The 23,472-nt window shown below is 40.8% G+C and overlaps 1 protein-coding gene across 3 annotated transcripts in view; it reads right to left on the bottom strand.

Annotated features, from left to right (window-relative positions):
* PTPRM (protein tyrosine phosphatase receptor type M) overlaps positions 1 to 23,472 on the bottom strand; it is a 752,167-nt gene that overhangs the window by 271,055 nt on the left and 457,640 nt on the right. For all 3 annotated transcript variants that reach the window (XM_082853409.1, XM_082853410.1, XM_082853411.1), the window contains exons 10-11: positions 23,112 to 23,313; positions 20,236 to 20,338 (exon numbers count right to left, since the gene is read on the bottom strand). In XM_082853409.1, the coding sequence (XP_082709535.1) occupies positions 20,236 to 20,338; positions 23,112 to 23,313 (305 nt within the window). The remainder of the gene's footprint in view (positions 1 to 20,235; positions 20,339 to 23,111; positions 23,314 to 23,472) is intronic.

Here is a 23,472-nt window from a genome sequence, read left to right as displayed (position 1 = left end):
ATAAATCAAAGAATAATTAATTGCTTTGCAAAGAGATTCTCCATTAAGTAATTTTTAACACTGGCTTTCTTCCATCAGCAAGCTTTTCCAATTTACTTGCTATAGGACATGATTTTCAAAATTCCACTTTAAAAACAACTTCCGGAAAGCCTAGTATACTAGACAAAGTAGAAATATGAAGATTTATGCGAAGAAAAAAATTTGCAGAAGTTATTCCATACAGGAAGTGCTAGGCCAGGAGCCTTGCACATGTAGGTTTTATTTTCTGGTTTTACTGGTGAGAAAACTGAGGTTCAGAGGTGAGGTGCCCATTCTATCTGGGGCATAGTTAATTAAATAGTAGATGTGGTCTCCTGACCATCCGACAATACAGTTAGTCACTTCTGTATCTCATGAGACAGAATGAAGTGGGCCACGAAGTACATATTTTTGAAGGCGTAACGTAATCCAGAAGTAATTTTTACTTTATATACCTTATATGTAGTAGGAGGGAGGAAATATACTGATATTCACTAATATGCTTCGCTTTACTAAAACTTAATACTAAGTTTCTTTTGTATTCATTTCCTGAATACCCAAGAGGTAAGAGAGAAGGGAATTACCAAGAAAAAGGTTTTGCGATAAGATAATGCAGGTTAGATTGCAAGTTTATCCTGTACAACCTGCAAATAAGGAGAAATGGAGAGAATCGGAAGCTGCAACTCTGCTTCCTCTCTCCCCTCATCTCCACCCTCACTTTCCATCCATCTTTCCCCAGCTTTCCTCATTTATTAAGTCAACGCATACTTTCTGAGCCCCTAGTATGTGCCAGGCACTGGCCTGATTTAACCTGAACAATATGATATTTGACACCCCCTAGAGAAAGACAATTGTTTTGTAATTTTAATGCCATCTAAGTGAATACGGCTGAAAAAAAATAATTTTTCCAAGTGGCAAGTTGATGAGGATCAGATGAAAATTCAAGAATTAAATGATTATTTAGTGGGCCTCCATTTCAGCCAGTTGGTACGTTACGCCATGCACTCTACTCCAGACGTATTACTTTTTAAATAGCTACCATCTACTCATCTTCAGATATATTAAAGGAAGAACTAAGTTGACTAGAGCAATTTCAAACCCAAAATGTCTTTTCATCCTTGCTCCACAAGACAAATTAGATTTGCAAGCATCCAGACCTCAAATCTATTTGCTCTTTAATAATTTAAGCACTGAAAGGTCAAGCAGCTCTTTTCTATTCCCCTTTATCAAAGTCCAAGTGCTAATGAAAAATGGCTGAATCCGTTCTGCTGCCCAGTGGCCACACACTGCTGCCTCCTGGATGGAAATAAACACACTACTGGCATCCAGATCAGCGGTACCTGGACAGAACTTGGTGACTGATGCGTTTTTCATTTGTACAAATAACATCATCCCACTGATGATTTTCACAAGATCTTTCCAACCACAAGTGTCATCTCAAAAGTACATTTGAAAATCTCACTGTTTGAATGTTTTTCCTGAAAGGATGACTGAAAAAAGCAAATTCTCACAGATGGAAAACCAAACAGAAGTTTCTAGCTTAGTGAGCTGAATTAAAATCCTTTTATCCTTTTAATGTGTTACTCACGGCCTCTTTGTTTATCAAAGTGTCACCAGTCCTAGCCTTCCTCCACCACTGTTCTGGAATTTCAAATCACATAAAACTTTCCTAAGGCATTTGCAGCGTGAGGGCACAATCCATCGTGAAGATGAATCTGCCAAAGATGTGACATCACTGTATCCGAACTTTCCTACAGAATGAAATTTAATTTAAAGCTTAATTGATGCTAGGCTTTTCTACAACAAAACTCTGAGGCTTTTAGAAGGAGAATAAGAAATCTGCATTTATATAGACTAGCCCATGAAGTATAACCTAGAAAAGAACATCTGAACATCTTTCATGTAGTTTGTTAAACTCGAAAGTTCAAATGTGACAAAATGGTTTTGGTCTTTTCTAACTTTGAAGATGTGAGGGGAAGCTGCTGCAGATTTGAAACTGACTTCAAGATGTGTGTCCTAATTCATTTCCGGATTAAGCCCTTAGTCATAAGTCCATTTTCCTACCCACTTATTCTGTTTCTTATCAGCATAAAATATTGAAGGATTATCCAACCAGATAGCAGGATGGTGGGGGGTGAGGAGGAGAAAAGTACTGATCCGTTTCATTGCTGCTTTTGCCAATCCTTTAAAGTTGTCATTTCTCATCATTTCAAGGACTTAGAATATTTTTCATTTCATGGCACTATTAGGGACTTTCAGCTTGATCTGCAATTTTTGGTAAAAGCCACCTATTCTCTCTCTAGAAAAAAAGAATAGAGTCTAGTATTAATATCTTCTTGAAGATTAACTCTTTGCGGGGGGGGGGTGAGGGAAAATGAAAGTATAAATTATATTCAAGGCAGGTAAAATAAATGTGTAATTCAGGTTTATTTATGCAATAACACAGAATGTATTTTCTTCCTGTTCTTTTTCAGTCATAGCCTTTCCCTAAACCTGTCAGCATTTACTGAAATGACACCCTGAAGATCCCAATGACCTGGTACAACTGAACTACATTTTAAAAGTATTGTCACCAGTTTAAAATGAGGAAAAAGAAAGGTCAGTTCAATAAGTTCAATGTGTTTGTCATCATGACTAGGATCCACATAACACGGGTGCTGAGAGCAGCTGCCAGAGCCTGTCCTGCTCATTGACTCACAAATGAGGTCTGATCACTAGTTTTCCACAAACAGTGGACCCTGGGTAACACACTGCACAGCATAAACTGATCCGTGGGGTCGAATATCCTATGTTGCCCACTTTAATTTCTCTTTGTCCTGCTCTCTTCTAGATAGGATCGGCCATCTATTGCTGTGGCATATTTTCAGGGTACTACAAATAAAACTGATGATCTCTCGGCCATAATTCGTCATCAGGAGCTCGCCTGGCATCCCTAAGTTACTTCTGTTCTGCATGTGTGTGCACGTGTGTGTGTGTATGTGTAAGCACGCCTGAGCACGTGCTCCCACACCCTGCTGCTCTGCTAGTTAGTGACAAAATCTGATATAATAAAATATTAATTATAGCTGAAAGGCTGGGTGAGAAATATGAACTCAATTACAGCTCCATATTGGGAACAAAGGGCAGGAAGGAAAAATCCTTTAGTTATGGAGGTTTGGGATAATAAAAGGACAACTAGAACATTAGACTTGGGCCGAGAAGCTGTGTAAAAGGCCACATGTTATTAATCTTTACGACAGGCACCAAATTTCAAGTAAATTAGTCCAAGATGGAACATCTTTAAGAGTGACTTCTCCTCCTTTTAACAAGTGAAGACGTTTTCCTTTGCACATTTCATTTCAGTTACGTTTGTCATAATTTAATCATCACAATTTCATAACAAATGCATGACTCTAAAAATTATAACTCAAGGTCTGCTACTATTTTTAAAGCTTGTTTTTCTTAAATAGCTCTAGGGATTTGAATAAAGCTAGAAAAATCCAATACTATCAAAGCCACACTAGATATCTTCATTATTATACTCAAGTCAGGATCTTTCAGTCCCTAAAGGTAGCAGTAGTGCAGGCCAGGTGAGTCAGAATACAAATGCCACTGTCCCGAAGGGGGTGCCGCTGAGAGCACAGTGAACTGGGATCCCCATGCCCAGGTGACTGGGTCCAGCACTGCCACCAAATCATCCCCTGACCACTAAGGTCCTTTCCAGCTCTGATATTTTTATAATCCCTGGTACAAGATCAGGCAAGTTGTGACGTCAACAAGTGAGAAGAAAACTATTTTATTCACATTTCCTTATTTTCTACGATATTTATCACATATCAAGCCTTGTGCCAGGCACAAGGGAAGAAGAAAGAGAGGAATGAAGTCCACACTGTCCCCGTTCTCGGGGTGTTAGAAACAGGTCCCTCCAACAAAGAACTGGGACAAGATGCTGACAGAGGTTTGTACAGCGTGAAAGAGGGTACAGAGGGGGAGTGTCAGTGTCTACAGTGGACTTGAGGACACAGGGGTGTGGAGGGGGAAGCTGGGGCAAAGTGAGAGTAGCATCGACATATACACACTACCAATGTAAAATAGCTAGCTAGTGGGAAGCAGCAGCATAGCACAGGGAGATCAGCTTGGTGCTTTGCGATGACCTAGAGGGGTGGGATAGGGAGGGTGGGAGGGAGGCTGAAGAGGGAGTGGATATGGGGACTGTGTATGCATATGGCTGATTCACTTTGGTGTACAACAGAAACTAACACGGTATTGTGAAGCAATTACACTCTAAAAAAGATCTATTGAAAAAAAAAAATCTCTTGTGGCATCAGCTTCCCCGAGGACATCTGGCCTGGACCTAGTGCCCAAACGCTCCTACTGCCGGTGACGCCTGAAGACTGTCCTGTGCTGCCTACAGCCATCAACTTTCCCCCCAAATTAGAGATAAAGGAATGCCAACAAACAAAAAGCTCATGTCTTTGGATTCCCAATGCAATCTCCATTCACTACGACCACCTGTGCCAACAATGACCCACCCAAGTCTCAACAAGTCTCCCATCAGACTCCCTAGAGGCACGAGGATTCTTCATCAATAGGACCAAACACTGAGGGTAATGGCCGGGCTCTGGCTCAGATGCCTGCCAGGGTCCCAGCAGGCCTGTCCCGAGAGTGCCCGAGTTTCCCGGGGAGGAATCCCAGGAGTGGCAGGGTTTTCCTCACAGTTTCCATACTGCCCAGCTCCTGGCAGAAGGACGCTGCAGGGCATGACAACCAGGGCTGGTTGCTGACTCCCATCCCGCTGTGATGCCCAACGTGAGGAATAAGAACCAGGTACATTGCACTCTGGGGAGGGCAGGGAGAGCAGCCTGCAAACACGCAGAGCCTTGGTCTCTGCTCCCCTCCACCTCCCCACAGGTGCCTTCCAGGCAAACTTGGAACTCCTTTTTCTGCCTTCTCTAATCACGCCGCAGGTTACAAGAGCCATCATCTCTCAATTTTAGTATTTCATTTGCTCTCCATTTTAATCATCAAGGTGAAGTCAAAATATTACAGATGTGTTGGTTGCTTTGGGGGCAGTGGTGGTAGAATTTGGCAGTGGGAGCCCCTTGCACCCTTCCCAGGCCAGTGGCCCCTGGCCCGGCCTTCTGCAGAGAAGGCCCTGAGCAAGGCCTGTGCACCTGCCTGCGGGCCCCGGAGCATCAGACTGGAGCTCTGGTCTCCTACACAGAATCCTTCGGAGGGGATTATGTTGAAGAAAAAGCAAATCTGAGACATGAGGGAAGGAAAGCGAGACAGTATATTTTCATGCACAAAAGCAAGTTTGAAATGGAGTTTGAGGGAAAGTTAAATTAAGTTTCACAGTATAACTGCTCAAATACATCTCCTCTATTATTATTATCTTCCCCTGCAATTTTTCAGGCTTCTTTTCAAGGGTTCTGGAAGAACAAACTTAGTTTCCAAAATGAATTTTCAAAGAGATGACTGACACTGTCATCCTAAAAGCAACTTTAATAAAAATGATCTTTGTTTCCTGGCAGTAAAGGAATGCAGAGTATTATTTTTTAATACAATAAAAGTCACCTAAAATCAGGTGGGGGAAGGGTGGTGGCAGTGGTAATAAGGGATTTAGTACCTTTTGTGAACACACTCTGTAGCAATTCAGCTACAACAACTCGTAAAAAAACCGAGCCAATATAGTAATATAAAACTGAAGTTTTACTGTTAAATGAAATTTTAGTTTTTGTGACTATGTGTACCAATGAAAAAAGGAAAAATTTTAGGTTGGAAGTCAGGTATTTAGAGCTCCTTTCCTTAAACAATTTTAGCAATGGATAGAACCTTTTCAAAAGGTTCCAGAAATGTGACAAAAGAACCTTTTAGCCCCAAAGGTTTAAGGTGGTCTTGCAGTTTACAATTCTTCAATAAAGAAGAGGGAACAATTAAAAAAAAAAAACTATTAATAAGCATTTCAAAAGAATTGGTATTTTCTTTCTTTACTCTCCGGAGACTATTAAACACGGTAATATGAAAAAAGAACATACATATCAACAAAAAAAGACTGATGAATTTGATTAAAACAATCCAATACACTAAAACAAAGCTGTTTAACCCAAGTCCTTCAAGTACTCAAAATTTCGCTAGTAAACACTGAGCAGATTTTGATGGAGTTAGGCTTGACCAAAAAAATAAAAAGGAAGTCTTAGCTTAAAAACAAAAATGAAGAAATAATGAAGGAAACCAAAACCAAAAACCCCTGCTTCTAACTTCTAAGAATGAAGTATTAGAGATAAACCCCAAAGATTACAAGGATCATAATCTAAAAACAAAGGCATTATATATTTTCTTAACACTGGAAGAGACAATAAAGAAAGGATATTAATTTTCAGAAAAGCCCATGTCTGCAAAGGAAGGTGTAACCACATTGGTTCCAGAGAGATTCTGCAGGGACGATGTCTGTGGTAGGGATGGCTCCTGGGAGGGGCCTTGCAGGCCATGCACTGTTCACAGGGAGAGCATGGCTGACTGTTAATCCCCCCAGACCTCAGTTCCTGTATCTGTACACAGAGTGCTGGCATTTGACCAGGAACTCTGCTCTGGATGATTAGAAATCACTTCATAAAGGACCAAGCATGGGACTGCCACATTATAGCGACTCAATCCAAGTAACAACAATTCTTCATTTTTTTATTAGCCTAATTATTATTCCTGTCAGATCATAACTGAGGTTCAGAAGTATTATACTGGGACTTAGAAACTTTCCTATGACACAGGCATAAGAAAAGAGGCTACCAAGTTATCTACAAGGTACTGCCGTCTTTACCGACCAGAACAGAGTCAACAATAAATAAGAAAAGCTTTCCTATATTGAGCTGATAACATCTGTGGTAGATGCTGTCCTGACTGCTTTGCTTACTGTCATTCACCTCCTAGCTGCCCTTTGAGGTAGATATTATCACTCACAACTAACTGAGGAAGAAAATGAGACAGAAAAGTATCACTTGCCCGAGATTACAGGGCAAACAAGCACTAGGATTGAAACCCAGGGTCACCAAACTCCATGCTGTGACTGGCTGCATATTTGATGCTTCTGAACACCTCTGCACCTTCTTCCCCAGGAAAGAGCCCTTGTTTGTAACTACTCCAACCAGCAGTGCTTTCTCATCTCTGTGGGGTTTGGACTGGAACAGTAGGTCTTCTAAAACTGATGATTTTACAGAATGACTGCACATATTTCTTACAACGACCATAAACTTATTGTCAAAGTACGGGTTTCCTTTAGAATACAGATACTATTTTTTTAAATATAAATTTATTTGTTTTTATTTATTTATTTATGGCTGCGTTGGGTCTTCGTTGCTGCACGCGGGCTTTTCTCTAGTTGTGGCGAGCAGGGGCTACTCTTCGTTACAGTGTGTGGGCTTCTCATTGCGGTGGCTTCTCTTGCTGCGGAGCATGGGCTCTAAGCGCTCAGGCTTCAGTAGTTGTGGTGCACGGGCTTAGTTGCTCCACGGCATGTGGGATCTTCCTGGACCAGTGCTCAAACCTGTGTCCCCTGCATTGGCAGGTGGATTCTTAACCACTGTGCCACCAGGGAAGCCCCCACAGATACTACTGAAGTAGTAGTCTACTTCAGTAGTAGTAGTAGTAGTAGTAGTCGTCTCGTTATATTGGCATAAAAGTTAAAGGGCAGTAGTGATTAGAAATTTTAAGCATTTTACCAAAAACAAGGAATAAAGGGGAAAAAAACTGAACATCAATCTAGTCAGTGTGTTTTGTTAAGCAAATCCTGGTATTATAGTTTTACCCTTTCTTAGCACTTCAGTTTACAAAGAACTTTTGCCTGTATTAATCCTCATGATGATGCTGTGAAACGGACATATCTTGTGTTAGACCCAATTTCAGAACTAAAGAAAGACTCAAAATTCACAGGATGCCCAAGGTCACACAGTAGTGTACACAACACAGCCCAGTAGTGTAAACAACTCAGCCCAGATGCAAACCCTGGTCCATGCAATTGTTCTTTTCTTTTAATTGATTACTAATTAATTTTAAGCTTTCATTACATTTTAATTTGATTTTGATGATAGTTGTTTTCAGAGAATTCTTTGTAATAATTCTCCATGGTTCCCAGTTTTTTTAAAAAAATATAATTCTAATATACCTTTCAGGTATGTAGCATTATAATTCAACATCTGTATACACTACAGAGGGGCCACCATGACAAGTCCAGGTACCATCCATCACCCCACAGTTCATGCCCCTTCGCCCATTTCTCCCACCTCCCAACCCCCTTTCCTACCTATGGGGGGCGGGTGGAAAGCAAAGGAGAAAGGAGGGTGTCAGTGACCCTGAGAGGTGAGAAGCAGAAGTTTCAAAGGGGTCAGTATAGGCGTGCAAGATTCTAGTGATGTTCCTGATGAAATCTGAAGTAGTCCTTCTGAATTTCTCTTCTTATTAAAAAAAATAAGATTGATCCAAGGGTAAGGGTAGGGTGTTTTTTTATGCTTCTGCACTCTATGGAAGGGTCATGGTATTTAACTTTTATTTAGAGATGAGAATATAAATTTTAAATGCTTCTTCTTCCTTATACATCCAACGAGTTAAAAGGAGGTTTGAGACCTTTGGCTTCTTATCTATAAAGGTTTCAGTGATAATTACTTCTCACAAGAAAAAGATGATGTTCAATTCAATAAACACTTATTGCACACTTAATTAGGTTTGAGGTACTGAAGGATATTCAGAAACTAAATTATGAAAATCATTTTGTGATCATTTTGCATTTCCTATTATATTTACATACATTTTACATAATAATTAGCCTAGGAAAAGGCTCACTTCCAACATTAAATTCATAAATCTAATTAATACTCCTGAGTGCTGGTCAAGCTTCATTTACTATGTGTGTGGTTTTAATTGTATTTGCTGGGATGACCACTGTCTACATCTCTTTACTTCCTCTGATCCCAGGCTGTTCTAAAGGCTGCTCCTCTCCTTGGTGGACCCACACCTGCCTTCCAGCCCCTGATTGGCCACTTCCTACTTTTCCTTTGAGTTTCAGCTGAAACAGCACATCCCGATTTCCTTGTTGGGATTTCATCCTTCTGTCATATGCTCTCAGTGTACTCTGGGCTTCTCTACACAGCTTGATCACCATCCTAGCACAGTGACTTGAAAATAAAGATGCTCAATAGATATTTGGTGCACAAATGAATGAATAATAGGCAAATGTCAACCCTCAAATTTCCTATAACACTTGGCAATATTATAAAGGGCAAGAATTTTAGCTAGAGACTAATAACTTCAGAGAGCTCTTACCAATTCTCACTGAGCAGGAAATACACTGACACTGGACAGGCAAACACTATTAGGGAAACATAGAGAAATGAAAAAACAGGACACAGAGAACAGCTCAAAACGGATACGACGATATGGAGAAAACAAACATTGCTACCCAATCGTTCTACTATCTCACAGATTGAAGAACTGACTGTTAATTAAATTAAGGAGCCGAAAACCAAATATAGGTAACCATCACAAGCATAATGCAATAACAGACTTAATAAACGAATTTTTGATGAAACAGAAGGCACATCAGCTTTTTCCTGTGCTCTGCTGTTCTCATCATAAACGATTACACTGTCCAGACTTACAAGCGCTGGTTGAGAAAATGTTCTGCTGAAGAGAATGACATAAAACAGTGTTCATTATACGGCCATGTCCGCCCCCCTCCATAGGATCACGAGGTTCTGACACCTGAGGAGCGTGGTCAGGTCCTCTCCGAGGGGCTCCTTGGCTCCCAAAGCCCACAGCTCTCAGCAGCTCCCTGGACGGGTTTTCACTGTCAGCCCCAAGAGTAACTATCAGCCTCTTTGAACTTGTCATCTTTTCTCACGTACTTATGTGATTGTAACACTTAAAAAAATGAAAGTGAAGCGCCCATAGTCGGATCAGTCAGTCTTCGTCAAAATGTCCAAGATCCTGTCTCCCAAAGCCTAACAGTCTCAGCTCGGAACACCTCTAGAAATTCATCCCTTAAACTCCGTGGAATCGATAATCGTGATTAGGAAGACCCAGCAGCTGCTGAGAGCAAATGGCAGAGGAGCAGTGAGATTTGTCACTCAGGCGATAAGTTGTTCAATTCAAGGCATCGGCAACCTTCTGGGGCTCTGGGTTTACAACTGAGACAGCTTTTAAGTGATTCCACTGTTTCATTTATGGATGGTCCAGACAGACGGTGTGGGGGGAAGAAGCAGGAGGTAACTTTCTCTATTGTCAGTGGCCAGTGAGTTCAACCTGCATGTCTGCCTCCCCATCCTGACAGGTGGCTTCTGGGCTCCTGGTCAGCTGGTGGGGGGGCTGTGTCCAGCGCTACTGACCTCACCTCCAGGGAGGCGGTCACGTATGATAACGTACGGCCTCCACTATAAATGACACTCAAGGGCCTTTGTGTAGCCTGCAGTCCAACCTCAGACATTGATCTTTGCAGAGACAACCATGGGTTCCTTTGGGTACAGGAATGAGAACAAGGAGAAACGGTGTGATCAAAATCTTGAGTCTTCCCTGTCCCTTAGCCAAGAGTCAGCCACACTCATCCACTAAGCGTCCTGGAGCATTCACTCCTTTTGCGCTCTTTCAGTAAGCCAAGACACCGTCTCATCCGTTCACTGGCATTGCAAACACACCCCAGTGTGTTTCATAATGGTCCCCAAAGTGCCTAGCACAGGCTCAGGGCAAAGCGGGTAGGGTGATCCAGTAAAAGGAAGGTAGAGAGAAGCAAAACGACAAAGGTCCAGAAGGTTCTTCTGAGCAAGAAGCACTAACAACGCCACCTCTTTACTGCTTATGAAAACTGGGATTTACAAATATGCACATGGGGCTTCCCTGGTGGCGCAGTGGTTGAGAGTCCGCCTGCTAATGCAGGGGACACAGGGTTCGAGCCCAGGTCTGGGAGGATCCCACATGCCGCGGAGCAACTGGGCCCGTGAGCCACAACTACTGAGCCTGCGCGTCTGGAGCCTGTGCTCCGCAACAAGAGAGGCCGCGACACTGAGAGGCCCGCGCACCGCGATGAAGAGTGGCCCCCGCTTGCCGCAACTAGAGAAAGCCCTCGCACAGAAACGAAGACCCAACGCAGCAAAAATAAATTAATTAATTAAAACTATTCACATGATTAGTAATTTCCAGTAAATTACCAGAGAGTCATGGCTGAGCTAGTTTTTCAATTTTGAGTGTCCTAGTATGCACTTTAACAATACTTTAAACAGTTAACATCACCAATCACTTTGATTAGGCGATACATTCTCTTTTTTTCTTCTAAAAGAACTCAATGTTTCTGGTTCCCCTAAGTCCCGTTTCTAATGAAAATTAGCATTTGACATGTACAAGATCGCTTTCCTAAGTGTTAGCGATACCTTAACTGGGCGGATGAAAAGGAACCTGTACACCTGTCCTATGCCCCGTCCCCACTAACCCATCCTCCATGGCTGCAGCTCATCTTCCCTACACTTTTTCCTTACCTAAGTCCCTGGAATGCCTGCTCACTGCCCATTGGCTACATCTCCACCCCCTGGTATGGAGCATAAAGTCGCCCAATCAATCAATCTACCCCTGATCTCCCTTCCGCTTCTCCCATCTCGCCATCCCACCCCTCTCTAATTATATCACACTTCTCATCACCAGAGCAGGCCAACTTGGTCCTCCCCGCCCTCCTGGGATGCATCTGTCTTGCTCAGTATTTAGTCCCTGCCACACACGTAACCTCCTGTCTCCATGTGACATACATCCCGTGGGCAACATCCATCTGTCAAGACTCAGCTCCTCTCTGGAATCTTACCCAACACCCCCCACCCCAGGTACAGCCCCGCCCTCCGGCTCCTCAGCACCCGCGACAGGGGACCAGAACACATGCTGGGCTCACGTGTCGAGACTGCAACCCCCTGGAGAACAGAGCCCACGACAGGCCCCTCTGGATCCCCAGGGAGTCACACAGTGCTCGGAACCTAGTGTCTACTGCGTCAATGTAACCACAGCAGCAGCTCCGTGAGCTGACGTGGCGTCACCCCTTGCTTTGGAAAGATGAGTGGCCTGAGGCTCAGAGATGTTGAGATTTGTAACCATCACATAGATGGTCGTTGAGAGAGCTGGGATTTGAAACTGGGTTTACTTACTCCAAAGAGTATGTTCTTTCCCTGTATCATGGGAGTCATTTTAGAAAGTTAGGTCTGCTATTCATGTGATGCATATTCAGAGTAATTATTTGAATATCAGAAGAGTTTCCTGCCTATGTCAAAGGATGGAAGACTGATTCTGCCCATCCAAAAGACCGCGCATGACACCTGATACTGTCTTATCTTTTAGGTCGTAATGATATTGCTTATTCATTACTGATAGATTCAGTAGTTTCCAATTAATTTAGAGCAAAGTACTGGGTAGATCTGAACATTTTACATTGATTTATAATAGGTTAATTTAAAATGAAGCTAGTTTTTTTTTTTTTTTTTGGCTGCGTTGGGTCTTCGTTGCTACACGCAGGCTTTCTGGCTTTCTCTAGTTGCGGTGGGCAGGGGCTACTCTTCGTTGCGGTGCACGTGCTTCTCATTGCGGTGGCTTCTCCTGTTGTGGAACACGGGCTCTAGGCGCACAGGCTTCAGTAGTTGTGGAGTGCCGGCTCAGTAGTTGTGGAGCGCCAGCTCAGTAGTTGTGGCTCGCTGGCACTAGAGTGCAGGCTCAGTAGTTGTGGCGCACGGGCTTAGTTGCTCCATGGCATGTGGTATCTTCCTGGGCCAGGGCTCAAACTCGTGTCCCCTGCATTGGCAGGTGGATTCTTAACCACCATGCCACCAGGGAAGTCCCTGAAGCTACTTTTAAATTACAGAATCTTTGGATCTTAAGGTAAACTTTGCATTGTAAGGTTTTACACTATAGTTTTTTCTTTCATCCAGCAAGAAAGTAATATAAAGAGATAAATTTTTTTACGGATAAATAATAAAATATTTGCAAATCGCTATTTAACTGGTTCCTCTGAGCCAAAATCAAACTAATAGATAAAAGTATTCTGATTAAAGGGCAATTTTTATAGAGACACAGATGTAGAGAACAAACCAATGGACACCAAGGGGGGAAGTGGGGGTGGGGTGGTGGTGGGATGAACTGGGAGACTGGGATTGACATGTATACACTAATATGTATAACACAGGTAATTATACAGAAAAATAAAATAAAATAGAATTCAAAAAAAAGGACAATTTTTAGAATCTGGAGAATAAATTCTAATATAATCATAATGATTGAATGACCATAAAATGGTACTTGAATAACAGATACCTTTCTTTTAAGAAAGTGAAAGGAGGAGCAGATTCTTCGAGAGTGGAGACAACAACAGACCCCACTGAGCCAAGCAAGTTACTTGTCTCATGGACTCTTCGTTGGTATGGCACGTTGCAAACTTTACTTTTAGAGTGGTTCTAGACAGAAGATCGGTTTCCTTTTGTTTTATGCTTAAGTTTATTCATAAACTTAAGTTTAGAGCTGACAAAGACCATAATTAGCTAACGACTCAGGGGTCAACATGGAAACACCTAACCTTTTTAAAGAGCTGTTGTACACAACTGGGGTCGGGGGAGAGTTCATTACCTAGTTCTAGTATCAGTTCCTCAAAACTTGCAAATGCATAAATAAACAGGTAACCAGAGGCAATCAGAATTTAAAAGGCAGGGGAGACATTAGAGTTTATAGGAATTCTATTTAGGATTTTATTGATAGACACACTTATTAAATTCTTAATTTATTTTTCATGTCAATTTAGATTTTTCGTGATAGCAGATTTGAAGAGAATGAGACAAACAAAGGAAAAGGTAGAGGCCCAGGGCTGGTCGTGTGGAAAGAAACAATGAGAACCACCTACTGCTACAGCCTGAAGGGTGCCAGCGCAAGAAGAAACACTTACGTGGCATTTAGTGTGTGTGAAGTACGGTTTGAAATACAGTACCTCATTTAATCCTCACAAGAACCCTATAATGCTGAAATGCTCAAAGGCTCCTTGCAGGAAGCAGAAGAGAAAGGGGTGTCCAAGAAGGTGGTGACAACGCAGTGATAATGTCTTTCCTGGGGCTTAGAAAGGGGAGACAATCATATAGATTGCTGCTGCTTTAAAAAAAATATAAAAAGGATCTGGTCCATACTTCCTAACATCAAACTTCTAAACTGTACTCAATCATATGCCAACAATTGTAATTCCTAAAATAGGAAACTTCTTAGAACAAAATGCATGATTATCTCCTACCTTTCATTAGTAATAATGATCTCTTTCCTTTCTTTTACTGACAAAAGTTAGTTTCACTGTCCCATCCGAGGTGGCAAGTGTCACAGACTCCCTGGCACTCTCACGCTGAGTCCCTTTAACAAAAACTGCTGTGTGATACCCAGCTTGGGGCCATGAGTGCAGTCCCACAAAGAGAATAAAGCTCCTTTCCCATACAGCTCCAGGATCAAATGGAACGTGTGTGAGAAATATAACACATTTTCTTAAAATAAATACAATTGCTTTACTGCCTGTTTATCCTCAATGGAATGAAAACTTGTCCTTCACCTTCTTCGAAGACTAAGAGTGGATTTTTCAAAAGACAGAGAGCTGTATAATGAGAAAAATAGCACCCTTTAATGCCTTTTTCATTTTCTGTCTAATTTGTTACAAAAGAATATTTGATGAGTAATTTGAATAACTCAAGAAATACTGAAGTTAACAATGACACTTTAATATTAGAACGTTTCCCACTTTACCACGTAAAACAAAGCAGCATGAGGAAAAAAGTGTTAGGAGTAAATGAGAATAGCACACATTTGCAGCCTACCATGAGAAAAAATTCAAGGCAAAATCAGTTTAATAAAAATCTGGACATAGTACATAAAAATAAATTCTTGACTTATATATGAAACTGCAGGTGTTACATGATACAAGTCTTTTTGTTTTTAAATCAGAGGTGTTTTAGATGAATAAAGCATTTATGATTTCTTTTAACTAACAAGAAATATTTCCTATCTCATTTGAAACCTTACTTACCTAGGACACATTGTTGAAAAAAGTTAGGCAAAATATGTCTTCCATTCCTTATGCCTCCTCTCTTTCCCATTCATAAGGTAGTGAAGTTCCTATTTACTTTAAGATTTTGGCCCCGATTCTCAGCAACAGAAACTATTCACAAATTGCTTTTTAAACATAACTGTTGAGGAAGCATTCAACTTAGAGGATAGCCACAGTATAAGTCACCAATGACTGCCAATGCACAGCATCAAAATAATTGGGGCTAAAGACATGGAAACAACCTAAATGTCCATCGACAGATGAATGGATAAAGAGGATGTGGTGTGTGTGTATATATATATAATATATATGAATATTACTCAGCCATAAAAAAGAATGAAATAATGCCATTTGCAGCAATATGGACGGTCCTAGAGATTATCATACTATGCGAAGCAAATCAGAATGAGAAAGACAAATACCATATGATATCACTTATATGTGGAATCTAAAATATGACACAAATGAACACATCTATGAAACAGAAACAGACTCACAGACATAGAGAACAGACTTGTGGTTGCCAAGGGGGAGGGAAGGACTGGGAGGTTGGGATTAGCAGATGCGAACTCTTATATACAGGATAAATAAATAAGGTCCTACTGTATAGCACAGGGAACTATACTATAACTATGTCTCAATACTGAGATTAAACCATAATGGAAAAGAATATGAAAAATTATATACATGTATAAATGAGTCACTTTGCTGTACAGCAGAAATTAAACACAATATTGGAAATCAACCATATTTCAATAAAATTAAAAAGAAATAATCTGGACTACTTTACTATTAGAAGAACAAAGTGGCTGCCATGAATTAAAATTACATTCACATGGTTCAGTCTTGGTGTTAATGTTTTGGTTGTTGCTGTGATTACTGCCCTCCTTCCATCCCTTCCTGTAGGCACACAACTGTAATAGATGTTTTCCCCACTCAACAGTTTCTCCTGAATGAATGAATCAAAGAATGATTTGGTAATCTTTGAACATTCCACTGAAATGAATATCAAAATATTTAATTAGTTAACATATTCAAGCACTGAGTTTTAATTAAGAAGACACCGAGCTGCAAAACATTTATGAACAAATTAAAGCAACAATGCCTAAGGAACAAAAATGAGAGTCATTTGAATTACAAAAACGTGATTGAGTCTCAAGCCACAGCCCATTAGAAAGTATAAAACATCATTAATGAGGGTTACTGCACACAGCAGATTATATATAAAGACATACATCACAAGAGTAAAATCACAGACAGAACTTTTGTTAGTGCAAGAAAAGCACCACAGTTAGTGTAAAACTCATTCTTTATTTAGAGTTGCTCTTTTACTGCCAAATTATTAGGGTTTTCTCTGTTGGACTCTGTCTGCATATAATAAACAGTGGGGAGAAGAAGAGAGAGAAATGAGGTGATTCTAAATGAGTAAAAGAAAATTAAGCTTTCCCCTGTCTTATTAAAGAAAAAAAATTGAATCCATGAACAGACATTAAAATTCTGTCCTAGGTGCTAGTTTACTGGCTGGAATGATGGAATTTGTGTTCTTCCTGGCCATCTCAGGATTTAAATAATTTTATGTGACAGAGCTGATGCGCTGATCGATAAAAAGACAACAATCATTTACACTGAGAGTTTAGTGCAATTTCAAGAATCCGCATTAACCAAGCTGAGTGTTTGTAGTGGAATCAGTATACAAGCACCTCACTTAGTAAAGTGCCTCAGTGAAGTATGACTGAATTTTCAACACCAATGAATATGGATTAAAGAAAAATCAAATCAATCAAAAGAATGGGTTTTTTGCAATCACACAATGACAGTATTTTTGAACACATAATTCTGTGCAAAATCCAGGAAAGCCAACAGATGTTCACTTCCATTTCTTCTTCTAGTATTTATCTTACCATTTGGGAAAAGCTTTCTTGTATTGCAGTTGATTACATGTGCATTTTGCAAATTTCCAGATGTGTTCAAATGTTTCAATCTACATTATGGCTTTATATTTTAAGTCCCTATGAGTCCCTAATCAGAGTTCTTATTTCTCTAAACATTAAATGAAATTGAAAATTTTCATATACCCCATTTAGACTGAGAGTATTATGGACATTTTTTTCCCAAACTAGTCTTTCTAGATATATTGGTCTTCCATCTACTCAATAGATAATCAGTCGCATTATGCTGTACTATAATAATGAATCCTTTGAAGAGAATATTCACTTTTCTCAAAAAAAAATATTTTTGACAGGTGAGTTTGAGATAATTTCCTCTCTCAAATTTGTGCCAATAAAATTTACCCATTTTAAGACAAGCATCCTTCCAGTAAAGGTGGCATCTGTAGTGGATTTCCCTGTAATGCTTATTGAACTGTTTGCCACAAGAATTGATCTTGATTCTAGCATTGTAGATTTCCACGATGGATATAGATAGTAAATTTGTTCATTTCAAGCTGCTAATACTGTAGAAGAGGGCATCATAGAGGCAGAATGCACAATGACCCCAGTCAATTCCAGGAATGCTTAGCCAGTAACAAGATGATGTTTCATAAAAGCAAAGCAGTGCTGAACTTGGAAAATCAGGCAGTATGACAGGTGTGAAAGAGCACGTGACATGATAAACTGAAATCTTCACAGAGTTAGAGCTGGGCCTGCTGAAAGGATGTGAGACCTGCGTCTCAGACACCCTGACCAGCATCTGAATTTCTATTTTTATAGACATAAGAATACAAAGCCTGAGGATGTCTACAACTAACTAAGTAGCAAGGCTTCAAAGTCTCCAAAAACAACTAGAAAGGTGTAAAGGAAAAGAACAAAACCGTGCCTTAGCAAGGCAGATGATGGAAAATATGGGTAGTTGTTTGGGACACAACTGACACTTTAAAAAGATAAGAAGAGGGTTTCTGGGGACTGGACTAACATGGATTGCCCAAAGAAGTGTCATTTGAAAACTTAGACTTGGAAAGATCTATACAAAGATGAGGATGGCAATCCAACTGAAAGGGTTAGAAGGAAAGAAGCAACAAGAATAGAAAATGTGTGAAAGGAGTTTTTATGAGAATAAAGTAGAGTGTTGGAGAGATGGTTAGGGTTTCAGCTTCCTTCAGTTTGGAGGCTCTGAAAGTGAATGACCTCTACCCTCTCATTTCATCGAGATGCCTCTGCGGTAGAACCTGGACTCCTGTCCTAACGGCCTGTTTTGCTGAGTTTGGGCAACTCAAACTGGTCAGAAACAAATGATGTTCTCAAGGCCACGGTCAGAGCGTCAATTTTCATTTAATAATAATTCAGCTTTCTGGAGTGAAAAAGTCTGACCCGCGGCCATAGGTATGCTTGGGTCTTGGAAAGCCATCCAATGAGGGTGAGCCTGGGGTCATTCAGTTCGTGCAACCCCTCAGTGCCAAACAAATCAACCCAAAGGGCCTGGGCAGTGTCAGTGGCGTTGCTTTTCTTGCAGAAATAATATCTTACATCTGGAACAGAGCTTTTACATATTTCAGAGTGTTCTCACTTACTGCACCTATGAGTGGCGACTGAAATCCCTTACATGGGCTACTACTTTGAGTAAGTCAGCAAACTAAAACTTGTTTTATATCATCTTGCAGGGTTTTCAAATAAAAGTTTCTCTGATTCTACCCTAATGTGAATTCTCTATCAACTACACTTGTCTGTTTTTCATCTTGAGTCTGTGAACTGAAACTTACATATCTTATCAGGCAGAAAGAAGTCCAATGGATCCGCCTTGGATACTGTAGTGAAAACGTGATCAAAGAGAGGCCAGGTTGCAAAAGGTTAATGAAATAAAATTCTACAAAAGGCACAGGGAAAGGAACCCCACCCCCAGCCCTGTAGCCTTAATTGTGAATGTAAATGTTTCCTTGGAGAAGGCTATTCAAAGGAATAGGTTATTTTCAAGGGAATCTACTCTGTTAGTACAAAATATCTGAATCCCTCTGAAACAAGTAGAAATTTCATTTATATAGATTAATGAGCTTATGACAAGTTCATACTCAAGAGTTATTCAGGCATTCCTTTGCTCCTTCCTACGAAGAATAAATTTATTTTATTCATTCACGGTAAAAGTTATACTTTGTAATTTCTTAGCTATATAAATCACCACACGATGAGAAATGAGGCCTACATCATGGTAATAAACTTAAATCTGTTCAAATAAAGACTTCACAATCATCTTTCCAATCACCTGTTTCTTTAAAAAAAAAGTTATACACCACATATTCAATTGAGAGATTAGCCAATTTACTGAAGGTTAAGGACTTGAAACTCCCTGTAAACAAAACAAACAAAAGCACTCCATGAAAGTCCATTTAAGGAATAGGGCTCACCTGACCTTGGGTAACTAAATTACAGGGAGCAATTACCTTTTAGGAGGAAAGCCACCTCCGAAAGGACTGGGTTTTTTTTTTTTACATCTTTATTGGAGTATAATTGCTTTACAATGGTGTGTTAGTTTCTGCTTTATAACAAAGTGAATCAGTTATACATATACATATGTTCCCATATCTCTTCCCTCTTGCGTCTCCCTCCCTCCCACCCTCCCTATCCCACCCCTCCAGGCGGTCACAAAGCACTGAGCTGATCTCCCTGTGCTATGCGGCTGCTTCCCACTAGCTATCTACTTTACGTTTGGTAGTGTATATATGTCCATGCTACTCTCTCGCTTTGTCACAGCTCACCCTTCCCCCTCCCCATATCCTCAAGTCCATTTTCCAGTAGGTCTGTGTCTTTATTCCTGTCTTACCCCTAGGTTCTTCATGACATTTTTTTTTCTTAAATTCCATATATATGTGTTAGCATATGGTATTTGTCTTTCTCTTTCTGACTTACTTCACTCTGTATGACAGACTCTAGGTCTATCCACCTCATTACAAATAGCTCAATTTCGTTTCTTTTTATGGCTGAGTAATTGTATAAGGACTGGGGTTTTTGTTCCTTATCTTCAAAGAACAACCCACTTGCATCAGAATCAAACTCTTTACACAATACTTGATCACCCCACATCAAAACCCTATCCTTCCCCTCAGTTCTTTCTCTTACTTAGAGTTCATAAGGATATGGGTTTACATGTTGACTGAGGCGTGTAGCAAATCCCCAGAAAACACAGGTGAGATGACTTCAGTTTTCACCTAAAACCACCCCTTCTCCGCTTGGTACCTGACAGGTGCGCCCCGGCTGTGTGCAGGCTTCAGCAGGACCGTCACCGTGTTGTCGGTTTGATTCAAGGGCGTCTCAAGTTCATAAGCCGGCATGGAGGGTGCTGGGGAAGATGCATGAGATAGGAGACTCATGATTTCTGGTTTGTCTTTTCCGTTTCCTTTCTACTTTCATTTACAATGAGCATTAAAAACACAGCACACTTAGTTTAAATTGCCTCTGTGAACCAACCACAAACAGCCTTTACGTATCTACCCAACCCTGAACATCAGGGACAGCTGTTAAAACCATCATGTGTTGACTTTGGTCTTGAGTTTAACCTGGGAGGGGGCATGAGGGGGGGCTTAGGAGGTGTTAGTAATACTGTTTCTCGATTCGGATTCTCACTAAATGCTGTAGCCATTACATCCATCCATACATGTACATCACTGTAATTAAATTGTAAATTGTAAAATAAATTTAATTTGTGTACTTTTCTGTACATATGCTTTTCTTAAAATATTAAATGCAAATTTAAGAAATAATTACTAGGATCATAAAACTGATCATTTCAGTTCTCCCATCTAAGTCAAGGTTTCTTGTGTACCAAATGTCCATCCGGAGATTTGAAGAGGTCCTCAGGAGTCAGAGGGCCTGGCTAGACCTAGTGAGGCACCGGTGGGCTCTCTGGGAAAGCACAACCGAGGAAAAGATACTGAGTTGAAGTGAGAAAGGCTTGGGTTTGACTTTCTGTTGCCTTTTGTTTCGACCAGCATGAGAGCTTAGGCACAGTAATTCTCTCTGAAGCTTCAGTTAACTCATCTATCAAAATAGGAGAAATTACCCTCCAGGGTTACGGGAATTCAAAGAGATAATAGATAAAGAGACGGGCAAATCTAGTTCTACAAATGTCAGCCCTCTTCCCAGGGCGGATCCCATTTCCAAGGCCATTTCCTGGCAGTCTTTGCTTTCTAGATTGTTCAGCTCGTTACTAGAAGATAACAGCTCTTCTTCACGGTGCACAAGAGACATCGCTGCACGAAGGCTGTGACACCGGCTGCAGAGGCACCGGCCTTTGTAAGGCCCTCAGGTCAGGTCCCTGATGAGGACAGTAGAGGCCAGTTTGGCGAGTATCGTTTTTTAAATCTCTTACATACAAGAAGCTTTTATGTAAAAGACATGGGTTATAGCTCAGGTCCATTCAATGGATCTTCTCAGCATTAAAATTAGCTCTAATTCTGTTAAAAATTAACTCCAGTTCATAACACAGAGCTACATTTTGGATAGAGAGTAGTTCTCTGAGGTCCATGGAAGTAGAAAATAGGGGCCCAGAATCTGTAATTTCTTTGAACCATAAAAATCAAATAGTTATTCTTGATGAGCCTTTGCAGGCTAACTGAAATGTCAGCTGGCTTTGCTTCGGGATAGAACTGTTGAACTTGGCGGGCTAGGAGCGGCCAGACTCACACCAACCAGAATTTTTACCTAATACAAATGGTAAAAGTGAATTATTTTTTCTAAAAGAATAGCCTCTTTAAGATAATAATCGTTGAAATATGGCTTCCATAGGGAGAAATTACCAAAAAAGGAGCTTGGAGGTATGTACACTGGCACACATTACCTCTTTAAACAGATAATATCATCTTAATTTACATCCAGGGGTAAATTCACTTGATCAAGATCAGAGAAAAAGCACTGGGAAGAATTATAACTAGAACTCATATTTTCTGATTCCAGGCCCAGTGGTCTTTCTACTCAGGCATCTGTACAACTTATGTCATTTTCCTAACCTCTGAAGTATCCTTCCTCTTTTCCAACTCTCCATGTTGTTTTTACAAGCTAATGTCTTATATCGAACATCAAGTGTCTATTAAATTTCAAGTTAAGTTTGTGCTCATAAATTAACTCTTACACAATGCAAAGTTATCCCTTAAGTTATAATTGCTTAAAAACAAAATTCCAAACCTCACTCCTCCCTCAAAACCTAGTAGAAGGCTTAGAGTACTTGTGCTGTATTTCCTTCCCTTCCTTCAGTCCTAAAGAAAATCTCTCGTAGAACTAGGGATGAGGGACAACAGATATAAAAATCAGGCTAAGTATTACTTAGCTGACCCTGACTGATGAGAAGTTACTCCATCACCTGCCTCCTGCTCTTCTACCCCCAACCAAAACAGTCACAGCCCAAACCCAAATACTGCCCTACTCGGATCCAAAGGGGAAAACATGGAAAAGGAAAGACGTCCCCTGGAACTGTGTTTATTGCTGCTGCATATCCCACACCAGATGACAACTCCATTTCCTCTAGTCTGAAGCACAAAGACATTTTCTGCACAGTCGCACATGCCCAGAAATATTTCCCAAATTATGTCCTTTGTTGGATGGTGTAATTGAGTCTCTACAAGAAACAAGCTGGCGGATATAAGTGCTTGGTGCCCCCCCTCTGTAGTAGCCTCTCTCTTGAGGACGTGAAACTACTAACAGTGAAGGTCCCATGGAAGGCTGAGCCTTCTGGAAGGGACTCCACATAACACTGCCTTTCTGCTGAGCACTCCCTTGTGAGAGACCTCGCTATGGAGACTTTCCCGACACTGCTGCTCTGGGAACTTGGGACTGCGAAGGGCTGAGAGTGCTGGGAACAGCATCTCCCGCTCATGTCTGAGTTCTCCGACACACACTCTTAAAACAGTGCCTACCTCCTGACGCAGGACGACGATCCGAAGCTCCCAAATGATAAACATTTGCAGCGTTTCACTGAATTCCATAAGTCCGATTTTCATACTTACAAAAATATGAATTTACGTGTACGTTTGGGTGAGCTCTGCAGACTTGACAATGGGAATAAGAAAGTACCCAAATGCTACTTCTCATATAAGACACAGCTCATGAATGTACGATACCTGATATTTTGGTGGTGAACTGATTTGTTGCCGGGGGTCCAAAACCCTTAGCCGTGCTAGCTCGGATGGTGAAGGAGTATGTGGTTCCTGGATACAGTCCGAAAAACAGAAAGTGGGTTTCATTTCCCAGTTTTGAAACTCTTCCACTTTGATTGGATAGATCTATTTCTGGGTCAAAGGAACTGACTGCCTTGTAGGTGATCTGTAAGAGAAGACGGATGTGATGAAATACCTGAGGCAGATCGACCGAGACTGCATCTTTATCCAATAAGCCCTCCTGATGTATGCACTGTCAGACGCTTTATGATAAGCTGTCCTGCTCCCCTAGACTCTTCAAATCCTGGATCCAGTGAACGGGCAC

The sequence above is a fragment of the Leucopleurus acutus genome (genome assembly GCF_964270905.1).
Source record: "Leucopleurus acutus genome assembly, chromosome: 13".
NCBI classification, from domain to species: domain Eukaryota; kingdom Metazoa; phylum Chordata; class Mammalia; order Artiodactyla; family Delphinidae; genus Leucopleurus; species Leucopleurus acutus.
This window is presented reverse-complemented; position numbering and strand designations above follow the sequence as displayed.